A 22,027-nucleotide genomic window follows, 5' to 3' on the forward strand; every position below is an offset into this window, starting at 1 on the left:
TTTCTTGCATAACTCAGACTAAAATGATTCATAAACATATATTTTATGACTTGATTTATACTTTTTTATACATTTAAATATAGTTAATTTAATATGTCTTATATGACAAATTAGTGTTTATTATGGTTTATATAAGACAAATTGGGCTTACATTAGTATTACATGTTGATTAGTACATAATTAAAGTGTTTATTATGGTTTATATTCAAATAATAAAGCTATATATAGATTTTAAAAAAAATTACAGTTATAACATTTATTATTAAAATATTTTATAAAAATTCATTAAGATTCACACTTATTATGTTGTAACTTAATAGAAATATTTATTATTTTTATTTTTTATTATTTGTAACTTAATCACGCTCCTCTTTACATTTCAAGGAATATATTCTATTTTCACATTAATTTAAAAAAAAATAGTTAATCCAGTTAAAAGTCATTTACAATGTTTCCATAAAATACGAAATCTTTGCTTCTTTTTTGTTTTCTATAAGTTGTTAATATATATATATATATATATATATATATATATATATATATCGATTAATTAAATATTCCAACAACTTCCCATATTATTAACTAATAGCACGGGATTAGTATTCAAATTTAAGCATTTCTAATTTAATACTTTCAGCTACTGTAAATAAGAATAACCATCTTCACTTTATGCAACTTTAAATTTTCTAACATTCTACTAACTCACTGTTATTTGAGCATGGCTTTAAGGTTAGTATGTTTTTGCCATTTTCATGACAATTACATTTCATATGAAATGAAACAAATCATTTTGTTATAGCTTTTCAGTTTTATATGTTGCTTGATTATACAATTGTTAATTGTAAAATATAAATCAATTAAAAATTTGTAATACACAGAATATTAATGGCAACAAATTTATCATAAATTCAAAGATTCTAAGGATGATTATATCAACAACGTTCAGGTAACCTGGTTTTTGGGATAATCATGTTTTTTTATAAACATGGGTAGATGATCTCAAATGACATCATATTAATTGATTAAAAGGTATGATATTTTATGTGCATGAATAATTTTTTTCTTTTTCTTTTCTTTCTTTTTTTTTTGTTAATTTCATGAATACGTTATCATTTATCTAAGGCTGGTATGTACTTGAAAAACCTTATTTGTCACACAAAAGAGTTATAAGCAGACCTATATGTTACCTTATCAAGAGTTGCACGCAGACATGAACTAAAGATTTTGATTTTTGATAAACAATGTATACCGCCTAATACAATCACAAAATGTAGTGTACAAGGAAGGTCCACTTATTTTTAACAGATTGGTGTAATCTTAATTATGTAATTTCTTTAATTTTATGTAAATTATAATTGTATTAACAATATATGATCATTTTGTTGACTGTATTTCACTTAATGGTTAAAATTTAAAATTTTCATCAATTACCCTTGTAATACACGGGCCTCAAACTAGTGTGTGTGTATATATATATATATGTATATATATATGAAGGTAATATATGTTGCCTGATTAACTAGAACTCACTCAGCATAGCTGACTATTAGTATGCACACAGACAAATAGGTTAAAGTAGCTGGCTTGAGGAAAACACATGGCATTGAACTGAAGAAGCTGGCATCTTGAGAAGAATGTTATGATGTTATGTTGTATTTGCAAAGACAAAGTTGAATGATGGTAAGACAATATTTAAAGTTTTATGTAATGAATGGTTGATGTTTTATATTCTGCTAAAAGTTTTTAAATTAACTCTTATATTTAGAACTGTGTTTATGAGGAAATCTAATGTCAAAGTAGGGCACCCGGGAATGGGGCCTTACAAGTTGGTATCAGAGCATAATTTTGAGAGAACTAAGCGTCCTACATGCTTAGACTCAGATAGAGAATGGGACTTAAAGAAGAAAAGGAAGAAGATGCCAGTTCAAGAAAGCCATGTGTCGCTCAAGCAAGCTTGGTAGTGGTAAAAGGCGTGATTAACCTCATGTGTAATGTAGGAAAGAGTAAGAAAGTTAGCTTAATTGCTAGAAATAGAGGTATATGTTTGCGTATATATAATGATATGAAATGTTTAATAGATCGCCTGACTGTTTATAAGTAGAAACTAGCACAAGTGGAATCACAAAAGGAAGTGTTTAGGACACAGAAAGTAACATGATTAGTTAATCACAGCTGGCCACTGCCATTAACTGTTTGCCTTACTATCCTTGTATAAAATAGTTTTTAGCGTGATGACGTTTGCGTTTTTTTTATAGAATTCAAATGGCGGGCGCAAGAAAGGTTATTGGATAGGGAGGTCGTAGGGGGAGTCGTGGTATGCCACGTATTACCCCGATACCTTCCGATGAACTAGTTACTAACACCAGAGAAGAAGGAAGTACAGCTAGGCAAGACCCAAGTAACAACGAGGTGTATCACCTTGATCCTGCCATTCAAGCTATAATTACTCAAGCTATGGCTAATGTAGTGAAAGATATGCAAGTCGGGAAAGAAACATTATATCCTCTCACTTCAAAAAGATGTAAATGATGCCCAAAGGGTAGTTTGAGAAAGAGATATCATATCCACTCACTTCAAAAAGCGGCAGGTGGGGCCACATTCCCTCACACTCTCTCTTTAAAAAGCTATAGAAACTTGAATTGTGACGCGTGTTTCTCTATCTAGACGTAAATATAAAAAATGTAAACTCTTTTAAAGACGGTTGAAACATAAGTAAATTCTTGTAAGCTCTTGATAAAGCATGTAAATATTTGTAAAACGTAAACTATGGTAAAACATGTAAACTCTTGTATAAAGTATGTAACAGACGTAATGCAAAATATGCAAAAATAGTTCTCAAAGTTCTTAATTTCAAAAAGTTTTATTAGGATCTTCACCATATATATATATATATATATAGAGAGAGAGAGAGAGAGAAAGACTATTTTGAATACCTACTTAATTGTAAAAACTATGGAAATCTATTTCCAACAATTAATTTCCAAGATCAATAGTTGAGATTGATTGTTTGAAGTTGGGCCCACATGAAAGATGTAAATGATGCCCAAAGAGTAATTTAGGAAAGAGACATTATATCCTCTCACTTCAAAAAGCTACAGGTGGGGCCGCAGACCCCTCACTCTCTCTCTAAACAGTTGTAGAAGCACGAATTGTGATGTGTGTTTCTCCTTTTAGACGTAAATATAAAAATGTAAACTCTTGTAAAACATGTAAACTCTTGTAAAAGATGTAACTCTTGTAAAGACAGTTGAAACATATGTAAATTCTTGTAAGCTCTTGGTAAAACATGTAAATTTTTGTAAAACGTAAACTATGGTAAAACATGTAAACTCTTGTATAATGTATGTAACAGACGTAATACAACAGATACAAAGTGGTTTTCAAAGTTCTCAGTTTCAAAACGTTCTTTTAGGATCTTCACCACACACACACACACAAACATATATATATATATACATATAAAGAGAGAGAGAGAGAGATAGGTTATTTTGAAAAACCTATTTAAGGGTAAAAACTATGGAAACCTATATCCAACAATTAATTTTCAAGATCAATGGTTGAGATTGATTGTTTAAAATTTGTCCTATATGAAAGATGTAAATGATGCCTAAAGGGTAGTTTGAGAAAGAGACATTATATATCCTCTCACTTCAAAAGCTGCAGGTGGGGCCACATTCCCTTCACTCTCTCATTCTCTAAAAAACTGTGGAAACACGAATTGTGATGAGTGTTTCACTATCTAGACGTAAATATAAAAAATGTAAACTTTTACAAAACATGTAAACTCTTGTAAAGACGGTTGAAACATATGTAAAATTCTTGTAAGCACTTGGTAAAACATGTAAATTTTTGTAAACCGTAAACTATGGTAAAACATGTAAACTCTTGTATAATGTATGTAACAGACGTAATACAACAGATGCAAAATGGTTCTCAAAGTTCTCAATTTCAAAAGGTTCTCTTAGGATCTTCATCATATATTTATAGAGAGAGAGAGAGATAGGTTATTTTGAAAAAAATTACTTAATTGTAAAAACTATGGAAATCTATTTCTAACAATTAATTTCCAAGATCAATTGTTGAGATTGATTGTTTGAAGTTGAGCCCGCATGAAAGATGCAAATGATGCTTAAAGGGTAGTTTGAGAAAGAGACATTATATGCCTCCACTTCAAAAAGCTGCAGGTGGGGCTACATTCCCCTCACTCTCTCTCTCTAAAAAGCTGTAGAAACACGAATTGTGATGCGTGTTTCTCTATCTAGACATAAATATAAAAAATATAAACTCTTGTAAAACATGTAAACTCTTGTAAAGACGGTTGAAACATATGTAAATTCTTGTAAGCTCTTGGTAAAACATGTAAACTCTTGTATATTGTATGTAACAGACGTAATGCAACAGATGCAAACTCTTGGTAATGCGTGTAAACTCTTGTAAGCCGTATGTAAAGCCGTAAGTTGTAAATACATATACAAAATGTTACAAATGTAGAAACAATGCATTGTTAACGCATCCTTTAAATAAAAATTCAAAAATGTTCTTGATAACATAATTTTCCATTCACCACTTTTTTCTTGCAAATCAAAACGTAAAACGTATGTAAGAAGAATGTAACTAAATAAAATATTATTGTTAAGACAGTAAATGTAAAATGTAATTGAACATAACATATTCAAAATGTAAAACAATGTAACAAATGTAAAAAATTACATTTTCAGGCGTATACTCAAAGTCAACAATATATAACAAATGTAAAACATTTAATCTTGTTTTTCAGCAAACATTTACAAGTTATTATATCAAAGTCCAAACTCCAAATGCAACAAACGAAAATGAAGAGGTCCATTAACAGATTCAAAATGTCACAAATGTAAAAAATTTGCATTCAAGCGTTCAAAAGCTCATAGTCAACCGCCATCTGCCACTTAGATAAATATGTTGTACCTATTAAAATGTGCATAAAAAGAATAATCAACTTAATTAAAATGAAAATACTATCTTATTCATGGGATGTTTGAAACGCCAAACACTTTATAAATAATAATCATTATTCTATCAGGTTTGTTGTTGGGTGATTTCAGGATTCCAAACAATAATAAATAACTTGAATTAGAAAGAAACTTGACCATGAAATTGAATGATGTTTGGTAAGGCCACTGCGGTTTCGGCTTCACTCTACTCCAGCCACAAACATCGCCTCCATGGCCTGAATTCAAGGATGGCGAGTTCTGGTGAGCAAAGGCAATGACGGTTATTCAGCTCCATGGTTAGAAAAGCTCCATAGCCTGTATCTCTCTACGTCGTAGTTGGTATCGCCACTGAAATGAACAATGATTTTGGATCTGGTTACAACCATGAAATCAAACGAGGTGACCTTTAAAACGACGACGGAACCCTAGGCAGACCTTTAAACGATGGTGGCAGTGGTGGACATCGATAAAGACGGTGGTAGGAATGACAGGAGATAAAGGGGAGTTTGTAAAAGTTGATGAAGAAGAAATTAGGTTTGGTGCAAAAATATGTAAAGTAAATATCTTACAAAAGGGGGTCAAATTAGATTGCAAAATGTGAGGAACACTCTACTAATATGTCCTTTATCTTCAAATTTGGCATGTGACATATTCATACACAAGGTTTTTAAAGTTTGCACTTAAAAGAAGGTTTGCATTTAAGTCTTCTCCTATATGTATATATATCATGTAATTACGTACCATACACATGAATCATATGAACTTATCTCCTTCAAGTACATAGATAAAAAATTATTGCACATAAAATAATGAATATACGGTTTCGGATAAGCGCACATATTAGTTATTATATGAGGATATACATATTATATGGTGACTTAGTACTCTTTATATTCTAAACAAATAATGCACGTAACATATGTATAAGTATAGATCACAAATTTGAGGAATCTTAATATACTATTAAAGCAATACAAGGTTTTCACATGATATTCAACTAGCATGTTTGCATAGGCTTCCAATTCATCAATTTTTCATTTATATAATTTCCATATGTTAATTTGAACATTAATTTTAAACATTAACTCCTAAGTTGAAGAAAGTTTCAACATAAATTGTTATAATTATCATTTATTGAGTAATAAAGACAATTAATGGTTTTCGTTGTTATTTTTTTTAAAATTTGAGACTTGTAATTTTATTTTATTTTTTTGGATTTTGAGAAATTATTTATGAACGTTTGAACTGGATGTATGGATGTTTGGATTGAAATGGTGGTTTAAACCATGAGGTTTGGATTATATTGTTGCTTTATTAAACGCGCGATTTAATTAAAATATAATTAAATCTCATTGTTATATTCATATTTTTAGCACTTACAAGAGGCCTTATTCGCTAAACATACTTAGCGAATGAGCCTTTATACATTAACTGTAAAGACTAAGCTACCCCTATCCTGTTCGAACATTTGCGGACACCAAATATGTGCACTTACAAGAGGTAAGGCTTTCTACATTTTACCCTCCCCAGACCCTATAATAGCTTTGCTATTGGTGGGATTTACTGAGTACGATGATGATGATTAAGTTTAATATATTTTCCGTCCGTGTGTAACATGGGATCTAACCTAGTCTCACAATAATGATCTTAGTCTTTAAGAGAATTAAGTATTAAGTGTTGGGGATATGATTCACTTGATCAAGATGGGTATGCTTGATAAGAATTGAGGAACACTGTTGCTAGAAAATGATAGTTATGAAGACTTTTGGTATAATTAGTGCACATAAGTATTATTGGGAAATGATGATACAAAACCAAATTATTGCTATTGAAGATAAAATGACGATGAAAAATACGTAATATTAAAGTGTCGCTTTTGGTATGAACTGGGTGTAGAAGTAATAGATGTTGACCAAAACATTTATAGAAGAAACTAAATTTGTAAATGAATTTGTTGAAGTTGACAACGATATAATTAGGAATTGTAGGAGATATTTAAGAAGCTAAAATGATATAAAGACAATTTGAATTGCAAAGAAATCAGTTGTAAATCATTTGCTATAAAAAAAACTCTAATCTAGGCTTATATTATAAATGTTATATTAAAGTTTGACGTCGCATGTGTCATCGTATTATAACCAAAGCCAAATAGTCTTAAAAGCATATCTTATGTTTCTAAACCAAATTTTTTTAGTTTTTTCCGGCCGCATAAATTTATTGACAATCATTTAAACACATCGCTTAACGACTAATTAAATTACCCGCCAACTGTTATTTACACAACGAGCCCTCAACTATTACCAATTTGAGGAACAAGAACCATAGTGAAAATGAAAAAATAAAGTAAAAAGCTTTAAAAAGAAATAAAGAAAAGATGAAAATGAAAATAAAAAAGAGGAGGGAGGGAAGGCCTGCTTTCAAAGTAGTCTCATTTCGTCTGCTTCAAATTCAAGCTGTCTTTTTTTTTTTTTAAATATTATTATTATATATTACTTATATATATACAACTTATTATTATCTCTCTCTTTGTTCTAGAATCTGTATATACCGTCATCTCCTCTTGCTCCCCCACTTTAGGGTTGGTTGGTTTGTTGTTTCGTTCTTCATTCACCGGCGTTAGGGTTTTACACTCTCCGATGGCGGCGGAGAAGCTTTGGGATTTAACTCAACCGATTGACGTTGCTCTGCTTGACGCAACCGTTGCCGCCTTCTACGGCACCGGATCTAAAGATGAGGTTTCTTCTCTCTCTCTCTCTCTCTTGCTCTATTCATACAAATTCAGAGCAATGTGAAGCCATTACGCTGTTTTTTACTTGTTATTTCTGTCAATTGCTTCTTGTTTGACCCGTATGTGTTGATACTGTTAGCGGATGTGTCGATGATGTTCGTACGCCTGTTTGCTTCGTTAGATTGGTTGTAACTTCATGTGCTGTATCAAGGATTGATAGTTGGAAGTGGTTTAGAGTAAACCTAGGGTTTGATTGTGGTTGTGATAGTTGCAAATGGCTCAATTCGGTTTTTGGTTAAGTTTTTTTTTTCATTTGTCTTTTTTTTTTTTTGTGAAATTATGGTGCTATGTACTGATTGCTGGTTGGTATCTTAAGATTTGCACTGTCTAAATAAGTAGCTATTGAAATTATTGATTTGCTGATGATTTAAACTGCTTGCTAATTGTTTATTGCAAGGTTTTGATTATTTGAGTTGCTAATATATGTTAATCTGAGGTGTTATCGTATGTTTTGACGGTGTACGTACATGATTTGTTTCATTAGATTGCTTATAAGTTCACGTATTGCATGAAGGATTGATAGTAGGAAGTGGTTACGAGCAAACTTAAGGTCTGATTGTAGTTTTAATAGTGTAAATGGCTCAATTCGGTGTCAGGTTGAGGTTTTATATTTTGCATATCACTTTGTAGTTGAATTAGGTTTGCGTATATTTTTTAAATTTATGGTTTTATCTCAAGATTTGCACTCTCTAAATTAGTGAAATTACTGATTTACTGATTACAGCTGGTTATACAGCAAATTTGAACTGCTTGCTAATTAGTTATTGCAAGGTTTTGATTATTTAAGTTGCTAATGTTTAGATTTGTCGATTTTACTGAGTAGATTGCTTGAATCTGAAGCACAACATATAAAAATATGAAAAAACATATAAAAAAGAGATGTGGTGGATTAAGTTTTCTAAATTGTGTCACTTAGTTGACTGGTTTGGTTTTGAGGTTAGGCTACATATAAAAAAGAGGCGGTGGATTAAGTTTTCTAAATGGTGTCACTTAGTTGACTGGTTTGGTTTTGAGGATAGGTTACATAAAATGTTCAAACCGTCAAGAATTGTATATTTGTAATTTTGGAAGGAGCAAGCATACCAAAAGCTTAGTAGAGAACTTATAGTTGTGTTTAATACTTTAATAAAAATGAGGAGATCAGCTAAATTGTGATGTCATGAAAGGTGGATTCCCAAGACTTTATAAAAAGCTTATAGCAGATGAATGTGTGTGAAACTAATGGGTCTATATAATCTCTATTTGTGATGATGTCTCATTGTTTTACTTGATCAAGTTCTGTTCACATTTTTCTCACTGTGTTTTAATGTTTGTATGCTAATATTATAGAGGACTGCGGCTGATCATATATTGCGGGAGTTACAAAACAATCCAGATATGTGGCTACAAGTGGTTCACATTCTGTCTAACACACAGAGCTTGAACACCAAGTTTTTTGCTTTGCAGGTAATTATTTTTATCTTCTGTGATCTCTTAGTCACATATACATGCGTGCATTACAAATGTCAACAAACATTTGAGAAGTTGTGGCTTCCCAAGTTGTTGTTTTTTGTATGTTTTCAAAGGAGTTTGCTTGATGATCAACTATAGTGTTTGATACATAATTTTTTATTCTCACTTTGTAGCTGTAATGTCAGATAGAATTGACTAGTTTTCTGTTTTACAGGTTCTAGAGGGTGTTATCAAATATAGATGGAATGTATTGCCTGTTGAACAACGGGACGGAATGAAAAACTACATATCTGATGTTATTGTAAATGTATGAAACTATGGATTGCCATCATGTTTTTCAAGATTCTTATTTCTTATGTTTAAAATATTTAACACGTTTATTAATATTTCATGTCTTTAGCTTTCAAGTAATGAAGCTTCTTTTCGACAAGAAAGGCTGTATGTCAACAAACTCAATGTTATACTAGTTCAGGTGAGTTGTTTGTTTTTTCTTCCCATGTTTTTTTTTCTGTCAGTTCATTTTTTATTTGGAAACTTTATTGAAATGACTGCAGGTTTTGAAACATGAGTGGCCTGCCAGGTGGCGAAGCTTCATCCCTGACCTGGTTACTGCAGCAAAAACTAGTGAAACATTATGTGAGAACTGTATGGCAATACTGAAAGTATGTCTAAATTCTTTTTTACTTGTATCTTACTGTATTGTTCTTGCTTGCATGGTTTAAATGTTGATTTGCTTATTTGCAGCTTCTAAGTGAAGAAGTATTTGATTTTTCAAGGGGTGAAATGACCCAACAGAAGATCAAGGAGCTTAAGCAATCTCTGAACAGGTAATGATAACTGTGATAAGTTTAAGAACATATGTGAGAACATATCTTTGAACATATAGCTTTTGTTGGTAACAGCGAGTTTCAACTCATACACGAGTTGTGTTTATATGTTCTATCCGCATCTCAAAGAACAGAGCTAATTAGGGCTACGCTGGCCACATTACATGCTTTTCTTTCATGGATTCCTTTGGGCTATATTTTCGAATCTCCACTGGTGTGTTCTTTCTTTTTCATTGAAACTACAAGTGTAAATTAAATTATGCTGTTTCATGCAAAGGTCGTGTAATTGAATCAATGTTGCTTTGTGTAACAGTTGGAGACACTTCTTAAATTCTTTCCTGTGCCATCATACCGTAATCTGACCCTTCAGTGCTTGACAGAGGTAACACTTACTACTTTTTTTGAGTATGATTGCAACTAACACTCACGTGCCATTTATTCATTGTCACAGATTGCATCCCTGAATTTTGGGGATTTTTACAACGTGCAGTATGCTAAAATGTATACAATCTTCATGGTTCAGTTGCAGGTATGTGAGAATTTCATTGATAGTGATATATTAAACTTCTACTAGTTGAGTGCCCGCACGATGTAGCTGGGAATAACATTTTAAGGTTGTTAGTGAGCCAAGGCTAGCTCGACTCGAACTTTACACCAAGCCGACTCAGCTCAGCTCCAAATTAAAGCTTCGTCTTGATTATTTTGATATTTATATAATTTGAATACTATTAATCATATTTTTGTAAACATATAAAATGAAAAAAAAAAGAATAGAGTTGAGTAATATTTGGATATACACAAGGGCTCAAAGTTTTACATTAAGGTAGTGTTTGGTATGAAGTAATGATAGGTGGAATGGAATGAATCATTCCAAAGGAATGAAATAAAACAAGTTTGGTTGTCATTCATCAATGGAATGAATCATTCCTAAGGAATGCAATTCCTTCCATATATAGCATTTTTGATTCCTTAGTAAAAGGTGGTTTTTCTTTCATTCCTTCAAGGAATGGAATGAAAAATGATCAACAATTATTATTATTATTACTTTTATCATCATCATTATTATTTTATTATAGTATTAAGTATTATTAAATTATAATAATTATTATATTTTTATTATTATATCGTATCATGTTATTATTAATGATGAAAATATTATGTATGTATAGTTTACTATTTAAGAAAAAAATAATAACAAAGTTATGATTCATTTATTATTATATTATATCGTATCATGTTATTATTAATGATAAAAATATTATGTATGTATAGTTTACTATTTAATAAAAAAATAATAACAAAGTTATGATTCATTTCATTCCTACGTGGTAACCAAACAAGACAATGAAATGGTAATGATTCATTTCATTCCTTTTTCCATTCCATTCCCTTGTTCATTCCATTCATCCGTTCATTCCATTACCCTATACCAAACAGACCCTAAATAGTATAATGTATTGATAAGTATCAATTATATGACATCGTGGAAACTTTTTTAATTGTAACAAGTTTATTTATGTTTTTTTAACAAATAGATAAGGGGTTAGATATGTAACTAATGGGGATATGTAACTAATGGGAACATCAAATTGTAAATATTTATCATTTAAAAAACTTGTACATTCATGCAGTAATAACTTGTACATTTCAAACCGTCCATCTGATTTGAAAAAAATTTATATTGAAACGTCGGCAAAAATAAACCCGTTTAAATTTGTAGGCTCGGATTTTTTTAATCATATTTTTGTAAAACATATACCATATACGATTAAAATGAAAAAGGATAAAGTGAGTTAAAAGTGGGTTAATATGAGGGGTCAAAGTTGTAACTATTTCTTAAATTAACAAAATTTGAGTAAAGTTGAGGTACCATAATTGTAATTATATATGTTGAAATCAAATAAACGTGGGTGGATTATGTTTAAAAGACCACTTTGTCCCTTTATACACATGTTCCTTAATGCATTGGAAATTGTAAATCCCTTAAAAGAAACTTCTTAATTTGCCCTTTACTTATGTATTATATATAGATAGTTATATCCTATATTCTGCCATTAATGCTTTTTCTAAATTTGTGTTTGTTATTTTAGACGGTGCTTCCGACTAGTACAAATATACCAGATGCATATGGAAATGGCTCTAGCGAAGAACAGGTGATTGTAGGGGAAAAAAGTGAATGTTATGTGGTTTTAAGCAAACTTAAAACTTTGACTCTTATTTTTTTTTCTTTTATCTGCTTACAGGCATTTATTCAGAACCTGGCATTGTTTTTCACTTCATTTTACAAGGCAAGTTGTATTTTTCTTTTCATGGCTATTGTTTCTCTGTATGTCTAGTTAATGCCTAAGTATGCCTATGCTATCTACTTCTAAAATTAAATAGAAAGTTGTATACTTAACAAATTTAACAAGAAATAAAATCAACTTGTTGACCAAAATCAATGTTACAAATATCTAACAATGTTTATTCGTTGGTGACGAAATGCTGCTTCTTTTTGGCCAACGAAAATTGTAGAAAATTGTTTTTTAGTTTTTCCTTTCCAGGATTAAGAGAATAATTAATCTAATAAATATCAGATAATTATTATGTTTAATCTGATGTAAACGCTCTTGATGCAGTTTCATGTTCGCATTCTTGAATCCTCACAAGAGAACGTTGCTGCACTTTTGATGGGCCTTGAGTATCTCTTGAACATTTCGTATGTGGATGATACAGAAGTTTTTAAGGTTTGATGTATTAACTTTGTTTCTTTCTCTTTCCAAATGGAATATTATACTTCTGTTTTATATATCATTGTTTATTAATATACGTGAACAGGTTTGCTTGGATTATTGGAATTCTTTAGTGTTAGAGCTTTTTGAGGCTAACCACAATCTTGATAATCCTGCAGCAACTGCAAGCATGATGGGACTGCAGGTAGATTATGCTTTACAATGACAATTTTTGTACAATTATGGTCTTAATCTTGACTTTTGTTTCTGTTAAAAAACCTAGACTCAAATGATTCCTGGTATGATTGATGGTCATAATTCACAATTGATGCAAAGACGACAACTCTATTCTGCACCAATGTCAAAATTAAGAGCGCTCATGATATCCCGCATGGCAAAACCTGAAGAAGTTTTGATTGTTGAAGATGAAAATGGGAATATTGTTCGTGAAACCTTGAAAGACAATGATGTCCTTGTTCAGTATAAGGTAATGATATTCATACTCATATATATGGTAAGATAAATACTTGAAAAGTCCAGTGAGATTTTTTATCGCTAATTATGTATGTTGTTGCAGATAATGAGAGAAACGCTTGTCTACTTGTGCCATCTTGACCATAATGACACTGAAAAGCAGGTATTGTTTTTTGTTGAAACCTTAACAGTTGTATTCACATCTTCTTTCAGTTTGTTGTATTAGTTTCTAAATGCAATTTTGTATTTTTTTTTATAATTACAGATGCTGAAGAAACTAAGCAAACAACTAAATGGCGAGGATTGGACATGGAACAACTTGAACACTCTGTGTTGGGCAATAGGGTCAATATCCGGGTCAATGATGGAAGATCAGGTAATCATACTTGTGGACAGCATATAATTTTATGTTTCACTTTTTATTAACGTCATCATATTTGTTTTTTTTGAGCAGGAGAATAGATTTCTTGTGATGGTTATTCGTGATCTATTAAATCTCTGTGAAATTACTAAAGGAAAGGACAACAAAGCTGTTATTGCAAGCAACATCATGTATGTTTGTCTGATGCTCTACTATGTTTACCAGCAGTTCAAGCTTCTGTCATACATTAGTTAGTTAACTTTAGTGTTCTACAGGTATGTTGTTGGACAATATCCAAGATTTCTAAGAGCCCATTGGAAGTTCTTGAAAACCGTTGTAAACAAATTGTTTGAGTTTATGCATGAAACACACCCTGGGGTTCAGGATATGGCATGCGACACATTCTTGAAAATTGTTCAGAAATGCAAGCGCAAATTCGTCATATTACAGGTAATGTTGTAATACATAATTTGGTTTATTTATAGGTTCCACAGTTTGATATCATTATACATTTAAATATAAAACGAACATTTTTGTTTCGTTGCAGGTTGGTGAGAGTGAGCCTTTTGTCTCAGAACTGCTTACCACTCTTCCAACAACCATTGCAGACCTAGAACCACATCAGATACATACATTCTATGAATCTGTAGGTTAAACTGCCCTATTACTTGATAATTGATACTAATGCAATTGTTTAGAATAGAATTTTGTTTTATGTCTACAACATGTTGTTGGAATATATTGTTTTGGTAGGTTGGTTGTATGGTTCAGGCAGAATCCGAGGCAGCAAAGCGTGAGGAATATTTACAGAGGCTAATGAGTCTTCCCAATCAGGTAGTATTTTTTTTGAAGGATGTAACTTAGTACAACCAGAATATTATGTTATATGTTAACCTTTTTATGCAGAAATGGGCTGAGATTATAGGACATGCACACGGTAGTGTGGATTTTCTGAAGGATCCAGATGTGATTAGGACTGTGCTTAATATATTGCAGGTTTGCACCTGTACTGAATGTTTGAATTTCTTTTTTACTCATTATCAAGATTAGTTGCGGTTATGTGTAATATTATGTACGAGCACTTTACTAATTTACATGGATGGTCTCTGTGGTTTGGTCCTAATTTTGGTTTTCGTTCTTAAAAGTTATAGATTTAGTTCTCAGTCACCTGGTTTGCTTTTATAATTGGTCCCTCATCAGGCACAATTACTATTTTGCCCTTTTAAAAGTTACATGCTAAATTCTTCACTTATTTACTTGTTTAGAAGTCACAGTTTAACCCCTGATTTTGGTTATTAAAAGAGTAAACAAGTAAAGGGGCTAAAATGTAACTTCTAAAAGCCCAAAAAAGTAATCTTACTTGACCCATGGACCATTTATGAAAGCAAACTAGGTGGTCGGGGACTAAATCCAAATTTATACCAAACCACAGGGACCATTCGTTTAATTTACTCTGTCCTGTCATTTTTTGTTTACTATTTTGTTTTCTGCAGACAAATACAAGTGCTGCAAGTGCACTCGGGACACATTTTTTGTCACAAATAACCCTCATCTTTTTGGACATGCTTAATGTCTACAAGTATGTTTCAAATTTTCATCACCTTTTTTACAACACAATCCATTGTTTCAACACAGCTAAAATACTTCATGAATTTATCATGCTTTAATCAGAATGTACAGTGAGCTTATATCATCAACTATAGCTGAAGGTGGGCCCTATGCATCTAGGACTTCTTATGTAAAACTTCTGAGGTACAAATGTTTATATCATTATATTAATATTTAATTACATGTTGGATTGTCTTTACTTATGTATCCATTTGTATCAAAGCAGATCTGTTAAACGGGAAACCCTGAAGCTCATTGAGACATTTTTAGACAAGGCTGAAGATCAACCGCAAATAGGAAAGCAATTTGTGCCCCCGATGATGGATCATGTGCTTGGCGATTATGCTAGAAATTTGCCCGATGCTCGAGAGTCTGAAGTTTTGTCTCTCTTTGCCACGATTATTAACAAGTAGGCTCTGGGTTCACAACATTTGTTATTTTTCTCATCATGGTCAAATGGGTCAGCAGTTAACCTTAACCCAATCGACCCATATTTTTTGTTTCAAATCTAGGTATAAAGCTGCAATGATAGACGATGTTCCTCGTATATTTGAAGCTGTTTTCCAGTGCACCCTGGAGGTTAGAACAGTTTGATTTATTGATAACTAGTGTTTTTCCCGGTGCGCTGCGCCGGGCAGGTCAGTAAAAGCCGGGCGGTGGTAAAACCCAAGCGTTGATATGGTAAGTCGACGCGAATTCGGTCGGTTTCGGTTCCATGCGTTATTGTATCGGAACTAAGACAAAAATAAAATTAATAAAATTATAAAAATTGGGGTGGACCAATGGTGTGGCGTCGGTCGGTACAACTCGATCGTTGGTAAAACCCGACCGTTATCGATACCCAAATTTGGTCCGGTTTCCGTCGCGCTCGGCATGGTACAGTAACTAAAAACAAAATAACAAAAAAAAGAAAACAAAATTCACATTCGGTAGGTTTTCATTACGTTCATTACGGGCCGAAACCATAAAGAAACGAAAAACAAAAACAAAAACAAAAACAAAAACAAAAACAAAAAAAATTACTGCCAATAGTGTGCCGCGAAGTGGCCCAATATGGGATTTGCGGCACCAAACTTGTAAATTGTTATATATAATATTAATATAATTATTGTTTTTATTTATTCATATTTAAAATTAGTTGAATTTGTGGCACATACAGATGATTACAAAGAATTTTGAAGATTACCCTGAACATCGGCTTAAGTTTTTTTCATTACTTCGGGCCATTGCTACCTATTGTTTTGGAGCTTTAATTCTTTTGTCGCCCGAGGTTTGTGTTTGGAAATTTGTTATCTAAATTAATTTCTTGTTTAACATGTATTATGTTTTAACTCGTTTTTACATATCAGCAATTAAAGCTTGTTATGGATTCGGTCATGTGGGCTTTCCGACACACTGAGAGAAACATAGCTGAAACGGGCCTTAATTTATTATTAGAAATGCTTAAAAACTTCCAGGTCGGTGGATTTCTAAAACTTTTATTATTTTATTTTTATGTTTATTTTAAAATCCTTATTTTCTAATGTGACAGACTTCTGAGTTCCGTAATCAGTTCTACCGGTCTTACTTTGTGCTGATTGTGCAAGAAATATTCGCTGTTTTAACAGACACATTCCATAAACCTGGTTTCAAGCTGCATGTTTTAGTGCTGCAGCATTTATTCTGTCTGGTAATACTTATTTTATTTTTTGCAGAAAATATAAGAATTTAAAATGCTAAACAGTGAGAGTTTCAGGTGGAATCTGGTGCATTGACTGAACCCTTATGGGATGCTTCTACTGTTTCATATTCTTACCCTAATAATGGAGCATTTGTTAGAGAGTACACGATTAAGCTTTTGTGTGGTTCTTTTCCCAACATTCCAGCATCAGAGGTAATAAGGAGAATTATATATTAGATGTAGATATATAGAGAAAGCAAGAATCATGAGAAAATTTAAAAGATACAAAAATACCATTTTCAAACAGTTTTTTTCTTTCATTTGTATATTTTTTCATTCTTTTTATATCAGATTAATCTTTGCCAAAAAAAATAAAAAATATAAAAAAATTGTGTAGTTAGCAATGCATATATGTACCTCATATAAGATACATATATTTAGCTTTGTGAGCTATATATTTTTCTTTATTTTTTTAATATATTATACATACTAATTGTAAAGAACTAAAAAAATTGATTGGCTGGTAGTAGTTTGCTTGTAATTTCTCATGAACCCTTCCATATATACGATTTTGAGGGTAGTCTTCGTTTATAATATGTATTATGATTACACATATGTAATTTGGTTATTATGCATATGTAAACTTGTGATTACGTATATATTATCACAAAATTACATATAGTAAATGACAAAATGACTTTCAATATGATTGTTAGGAGTTTTTTTTGACTTAAATTATTTAGAGTTCTAAAGAGATCCAAATCCTGTATATATATTAAAATCTTGAATACGTCATATTTACCCAACCTAAAATCCATATTATAAAATATTCCATTTTGACATAAATATCCTTCTCATGTAAAAATGCCGTTTACAAGAGAATGAGAAGGGTATATTGGTCATTTTGTATAATATATTTAATAAAGTAAGTAAATAAGAATTTTGAAGTGCTTTGAATGCTTATTATATATATGATATTAATTTTTTATTCAAGTTTGATTTAATAGGCATTAATAGTTGATTTGATGGTTTACTTGCTTTTACAGGTGACAAAGTTTGTTAATGGATTGTTTGAGTCAAGAGCTGATCTTTATACATTTAAGAACCACATAAGGGACTTCCTTGTGCAGTCTAAAGAGTTTTCAACACAAGTAAGCAACTTACAGTTTGAGCAAATTATGAATTTTAACAAGTTAATAAAATCAAATATTAATACAATAAATGTTTATGTTGTGCAGGATAACAAGGATCTTTATGCAGAAGAAGCAGCGGCTCAGAAAGAAAAAGAGTGGCAACAAATGCTTAGCATACCCGGGCTAATTGCACCCAATGAAATACAAGACGAGATGGTTGACTCATAAATTGTTATCCCGCTTGGCGATTTTGAAGCTCAAGTTTTTTTTTCTTTTTCTTTTGGGATAGTATTGATGCGTGTGGGGGTGGGTAGTTGGGTCACTGGGTGTAGAGTAATATGATAGATTTTTTAATGTGGTGACTGTTTGTGGTTCATCTTTTGACTTTGTAAATGGATGATAGAGAAAGTTACTTCTCTGGTTCTCTTATGGGATTTCGAATAGGTGTAATTATATCAAGTTTTCGGCAAATTTATTATAAACGCAATCGTTTGAAAACTAATGATCAAACAAAACTTTTTAAGGGGTTAAAATCAACCTGGTCTTCTGATACATGAGATTAGTTTGGCAAAAGTTCGAACTAAGCCTAATGAACCCGAACCTTGAGTAAAGGATTTACATATTTGGTATAAAATTTGTGCATGTTATTGTTATGTTTTTGGTCTCTGAATTGTATTGCCATGCTTCCGGTTTTCAGACTGGACGGGCGTTATAAGAGCATTCATGAACCAGCATATTAATGTTACATCATATTCTAAACTTTTTGTAGAAACGACCCTTTACTTTCTTTCATAATATCAAACATTTACAAACGTCATTAAAAAATTATTAAGGTTATATATATATATATGTTTGTGTATGAGAGAGATATGGCACCCACTTCTTTGTTTGAAGGTTTACAGAGACAAACCTCACTTATAAACAACCTCCACATTGCTAAAATTCACCCTTTCATTTGTTCCATGCCACCTCAACGAACCTTGCATTCTGGGAGCTATAACGTCAAAAAAAATTTATCTTTTCACCATGTATATGAAAAATAAACTTGATTTCTTATTTGCTTATAACCTTTTGAGAAATTAGATGTTCAATCTAATGGTTGTGTTCGTCTCAAAAAATGAAATGGATTTTTTTTGTTTAATGCTTTTGATATATATATATATATATATATATATGATAAAACAAGTATCAAATGATGTTAATATATAAAAAAAGTTAAAAAAATATTTGGTTTTTAAAAGTTCCTAAAAGTTCTTTAACTTTTTTTGAGTTCTTAAATGAAACTAACCCTATATATATATATATATATATATATATATATATATATATATATATATATCAGGATCACGTGAGAACTTTTTAGTAATTGAGAACTATGATAACCATTTTAAACGACAAAAAAACCCAAAAATAAAAAGAAATCATAAAACAAAAAAAAAACAAAAAAATAAAAGAAGTATAAAAACCAAAATTCTTATTTATCATCCCAGTTTCTTAAAAAAAACGTAAAAAAAAAAATTCTCGTTTTAGCTAAATTATGCATATATATATAATATGTACACACATGTTTTTTTCCTATATACGTATGTATAATTGTAAATGATAATGTACATATGTGTACATTACGTAACTAGAGATTAAATGAAAGTATACATATGTGTATAGGTATAATTCGAATTTAAAAGAAAAAAAATGGGTTTTTTTATTATGCATATATGTATAATATGTACACACATGTTTTTTTTCTTACAAACATGTATAATTTAAGGTAAATGATAATGTACATATGTGTACATTACGTAACTAGAGATTAAATGAAAGTATACATATGTGTATAGGTATAATAAGAATTAAAAAGAAAAAAACAATTTCGGTTTTTTTTAATGAAACCGGAATGAAATATAAGAATTTTGGTTTTTTTACTTTTTTAAAATTTTTGTTTTTTTTTGTTTTATAATTTTTTAAATATTTTTTAGATGTTTTTTTTAGTAGTCCAAAATGGTTCTCAAAGTTCTCAATTTGCCAAGGGTTCTCTTAGGATCCTTACCCTATACACACACACACACACACACATATATATATATATATCATCAATTTAACACAAAATGATCAAATTACAATAGAGAGGTGGGTAAGCGGGCAACAAGCCGCGCCTTCACCCCTTTTGAATGACAAACCCAATCCTACTAAAAACAAAATTATGGTTCTTTGGCGACGATTAGTTACCGTGCACGACCCGTTGCACTCTTTTCAGAAACGTAATAGCTTCGGAGGGGCAAGAGATCAAAATGCATCAAATGCAAAAGGAATGAATACGTGTTGATTCTCGGCACATGCTTTCTCATGCTTAGCATTTTTTCCTTTTTTTTTCCTTCAACACAACCTGCCTAACAATAAACCCAGTATCCCTAAGCCCGACAAGGGATGATACTCCAGTAAGGTCTATACAAACGTGCTTCCCCTGCCCATCCAAACACAAGAACGTCGACTCGGTATCCCTAGCCTCCATTGAAAATCCCCAAGAAATGGACCCCCATATACCACAATATCCTCGATTTCCTCTTGTAACCCGTTGTAAAAAACAGAGACGACATCCTTAACAAAGTTAACAAACATAGGCGCCAATGTTCGGAGACCGAATAACAATTTAGCAACCCCCATACAGGAGCGAAGCAAGAGGAGCTCACATTGAGGGTCACGCAGACGAGTAAGACATCTCAATAGGAATTGAAATTGGAAGGAATTGAAATCCAATTCCATTCTTGATGTGTTCATTTAACAAACGAGTTGGAATCTATCACCATGAATACCACCGCATCTCTAACCAACCCCACCGCGTTCAAGTCAAGAACCCGGGTCGCGTTCGGGTCAACATTTTGTTCGCGTTTGAGTCAACCAGCCGAGTCTATGGTTCGGGTCTACGTTTTGTGTAGTGTCACGTTCGGCCTTTTGTTCTTCGTATATGTTATTTTGACACAAATATTTTTGGTTCTTAAAAAGAAGCAATTCGAGAAGGTTCAATTGTCCGAAATGAATTTCTAAACATGTGCATTTATCGACGACATCAAGTTTTTTAAAAAGAACCAAATTCTTTTTAGTAATTATGATATAAAAGGAAATTATAAAAGCCTTTTTTTATACTATTTTTCTACGAGATGCCGATAATTCAACATCAAATTTTTAAAAAGAGCCAAATTCTTTTTAGTAATTATGATATGAAAAAGAAATTATAAAAGCCTTTTTTATACTATTTTTCTACGAGATGCCGATAATTCAACATCAAATTTTTAAAAAGAGCCAAATTCTTTTTAGTAATTACGATATAAAAAAAGAAATTATAAAAGCCTTTTTTATACTATTTTTCTACGAGATGCCGATAATTCAACAACAAATTTTTAAAAAGAGCCAAATTCTTTTTAGTAATTATGATATAAAAAAGAAATTATGAAAGCCTTTTTTATACTATTTTTCTAATAAATGCCGATAATTCACTATCAAAGTTTAAAAAAGAGCCAATTTTTTTATAAAATTATGATATAAAAAAGAAATTATAGAAGCCTTTTTTATACTATATCTCTACGAGATGCTGACAATTCGATATCAAGTTTTTAAAAATAACCAAATTCTTTTTTATAATTATGATATAAACAAGAAATTATAGAATCCTTTTTATATACTATTTTTCTACGAGATGCTGATAATTCCTTGTACAGTATTCCTAGCCATCTATGCTCCGTGTCGCATTTAGGCCGACGTTCCGGGTTGACGGTCTGGATGTATTCGGGTCGACGCTCTTGAACGCTTCCGGGTCGACGAATCGAGTCACATTCGGGACAGCGTTCCGGGGTCGCGTTTGGGTCGGTGATCTGGATCGCGTTCGATTTTACGGTCGGTAGTGTGTTCAGGTCATGTTCGTGTTGATGGAACGGGTCGCATTCGAGTCGACAGTTGAATCCAATGCGCTTTGACGCAGAGCATGGAATCCAAATTGACCCGGAGCGTCGAACCAAACACCAAATGACCCGGACTGTCGAACCGAACAT

The 22,027-nt window shown here is 31.6% G+C and overlaps 1 protein-coding gene across 1 annotated transcript; it reads left to right on the forward strand.

Annotated features, from left to right (window-relative positions):
* Positions 1-7,593: 7,593 nt before the first annotated feature.
* LOC143609629 (protein EXPORTIN 1A-like) lies at positions 7,594-18,249 on the forward strand. Its single transcript, XM_077084335.1, has 31 exons — positions 7,594-7,705; positions 9,088-9,204; positions 9,425-9,517; positions 9,611-9,682; positions 9,765-9,872; positions 9,955-10,037; positions 10,113-10,251; positions 10,351-10,419; positions 10,489-10,566; positions 12,128-12,190; positions 12,281-12,325; positions 12,656-12,763; positions 12,855-12,953; positions 13,032-13,235; positions 13,326-13,385; positions 13,488-13,598; positions 13,677-13,774; positions 13,859-14,033; positions 14,131-14,229; positions 14,337-14,417; positions 14,490-14,579; positions 15,077-15,162; positions 15,255-15,335; positions 15,418-15,600; positions 15,704-15,770; positions 16,351-16,461; positions 16,541-16,648; positions 16,723-16,860; positions 16,927-17,064; positions 17,898-18,002; positions 18,090-18,249. Exons 1-31 carry the CDS (start codon positions 7,607-7,609, stop codon positions 18,210-18,212), a joined length of 3,231 nt encoding a protein of 1,076 aa, XP_076940450.1. The 5' UTR covers positions 7,594-7,606; the 3' UTR covers positions 18,213-18,249.
* Positions 18,250-22,027: the final 3,778 nt, after the last annotated feature.

Source organism: Bidens hawaiensis, unplaced genomic scaffold (assembly GCF_021521415.1).
Source record: "Bidens hawaiensis isolate Kalapana, Puna unplaced genomic scaffold, B.hawaiensis_p1.1 tig00006688_1, whole genome shotgun sequence".
NCBI classification, from domain to species: Eukaryota; Viridiplantae; Streptophyta; class Magnoliopsida; order Asterales; family Asteraceae; genus Bidens; species Bidens hawaiensis.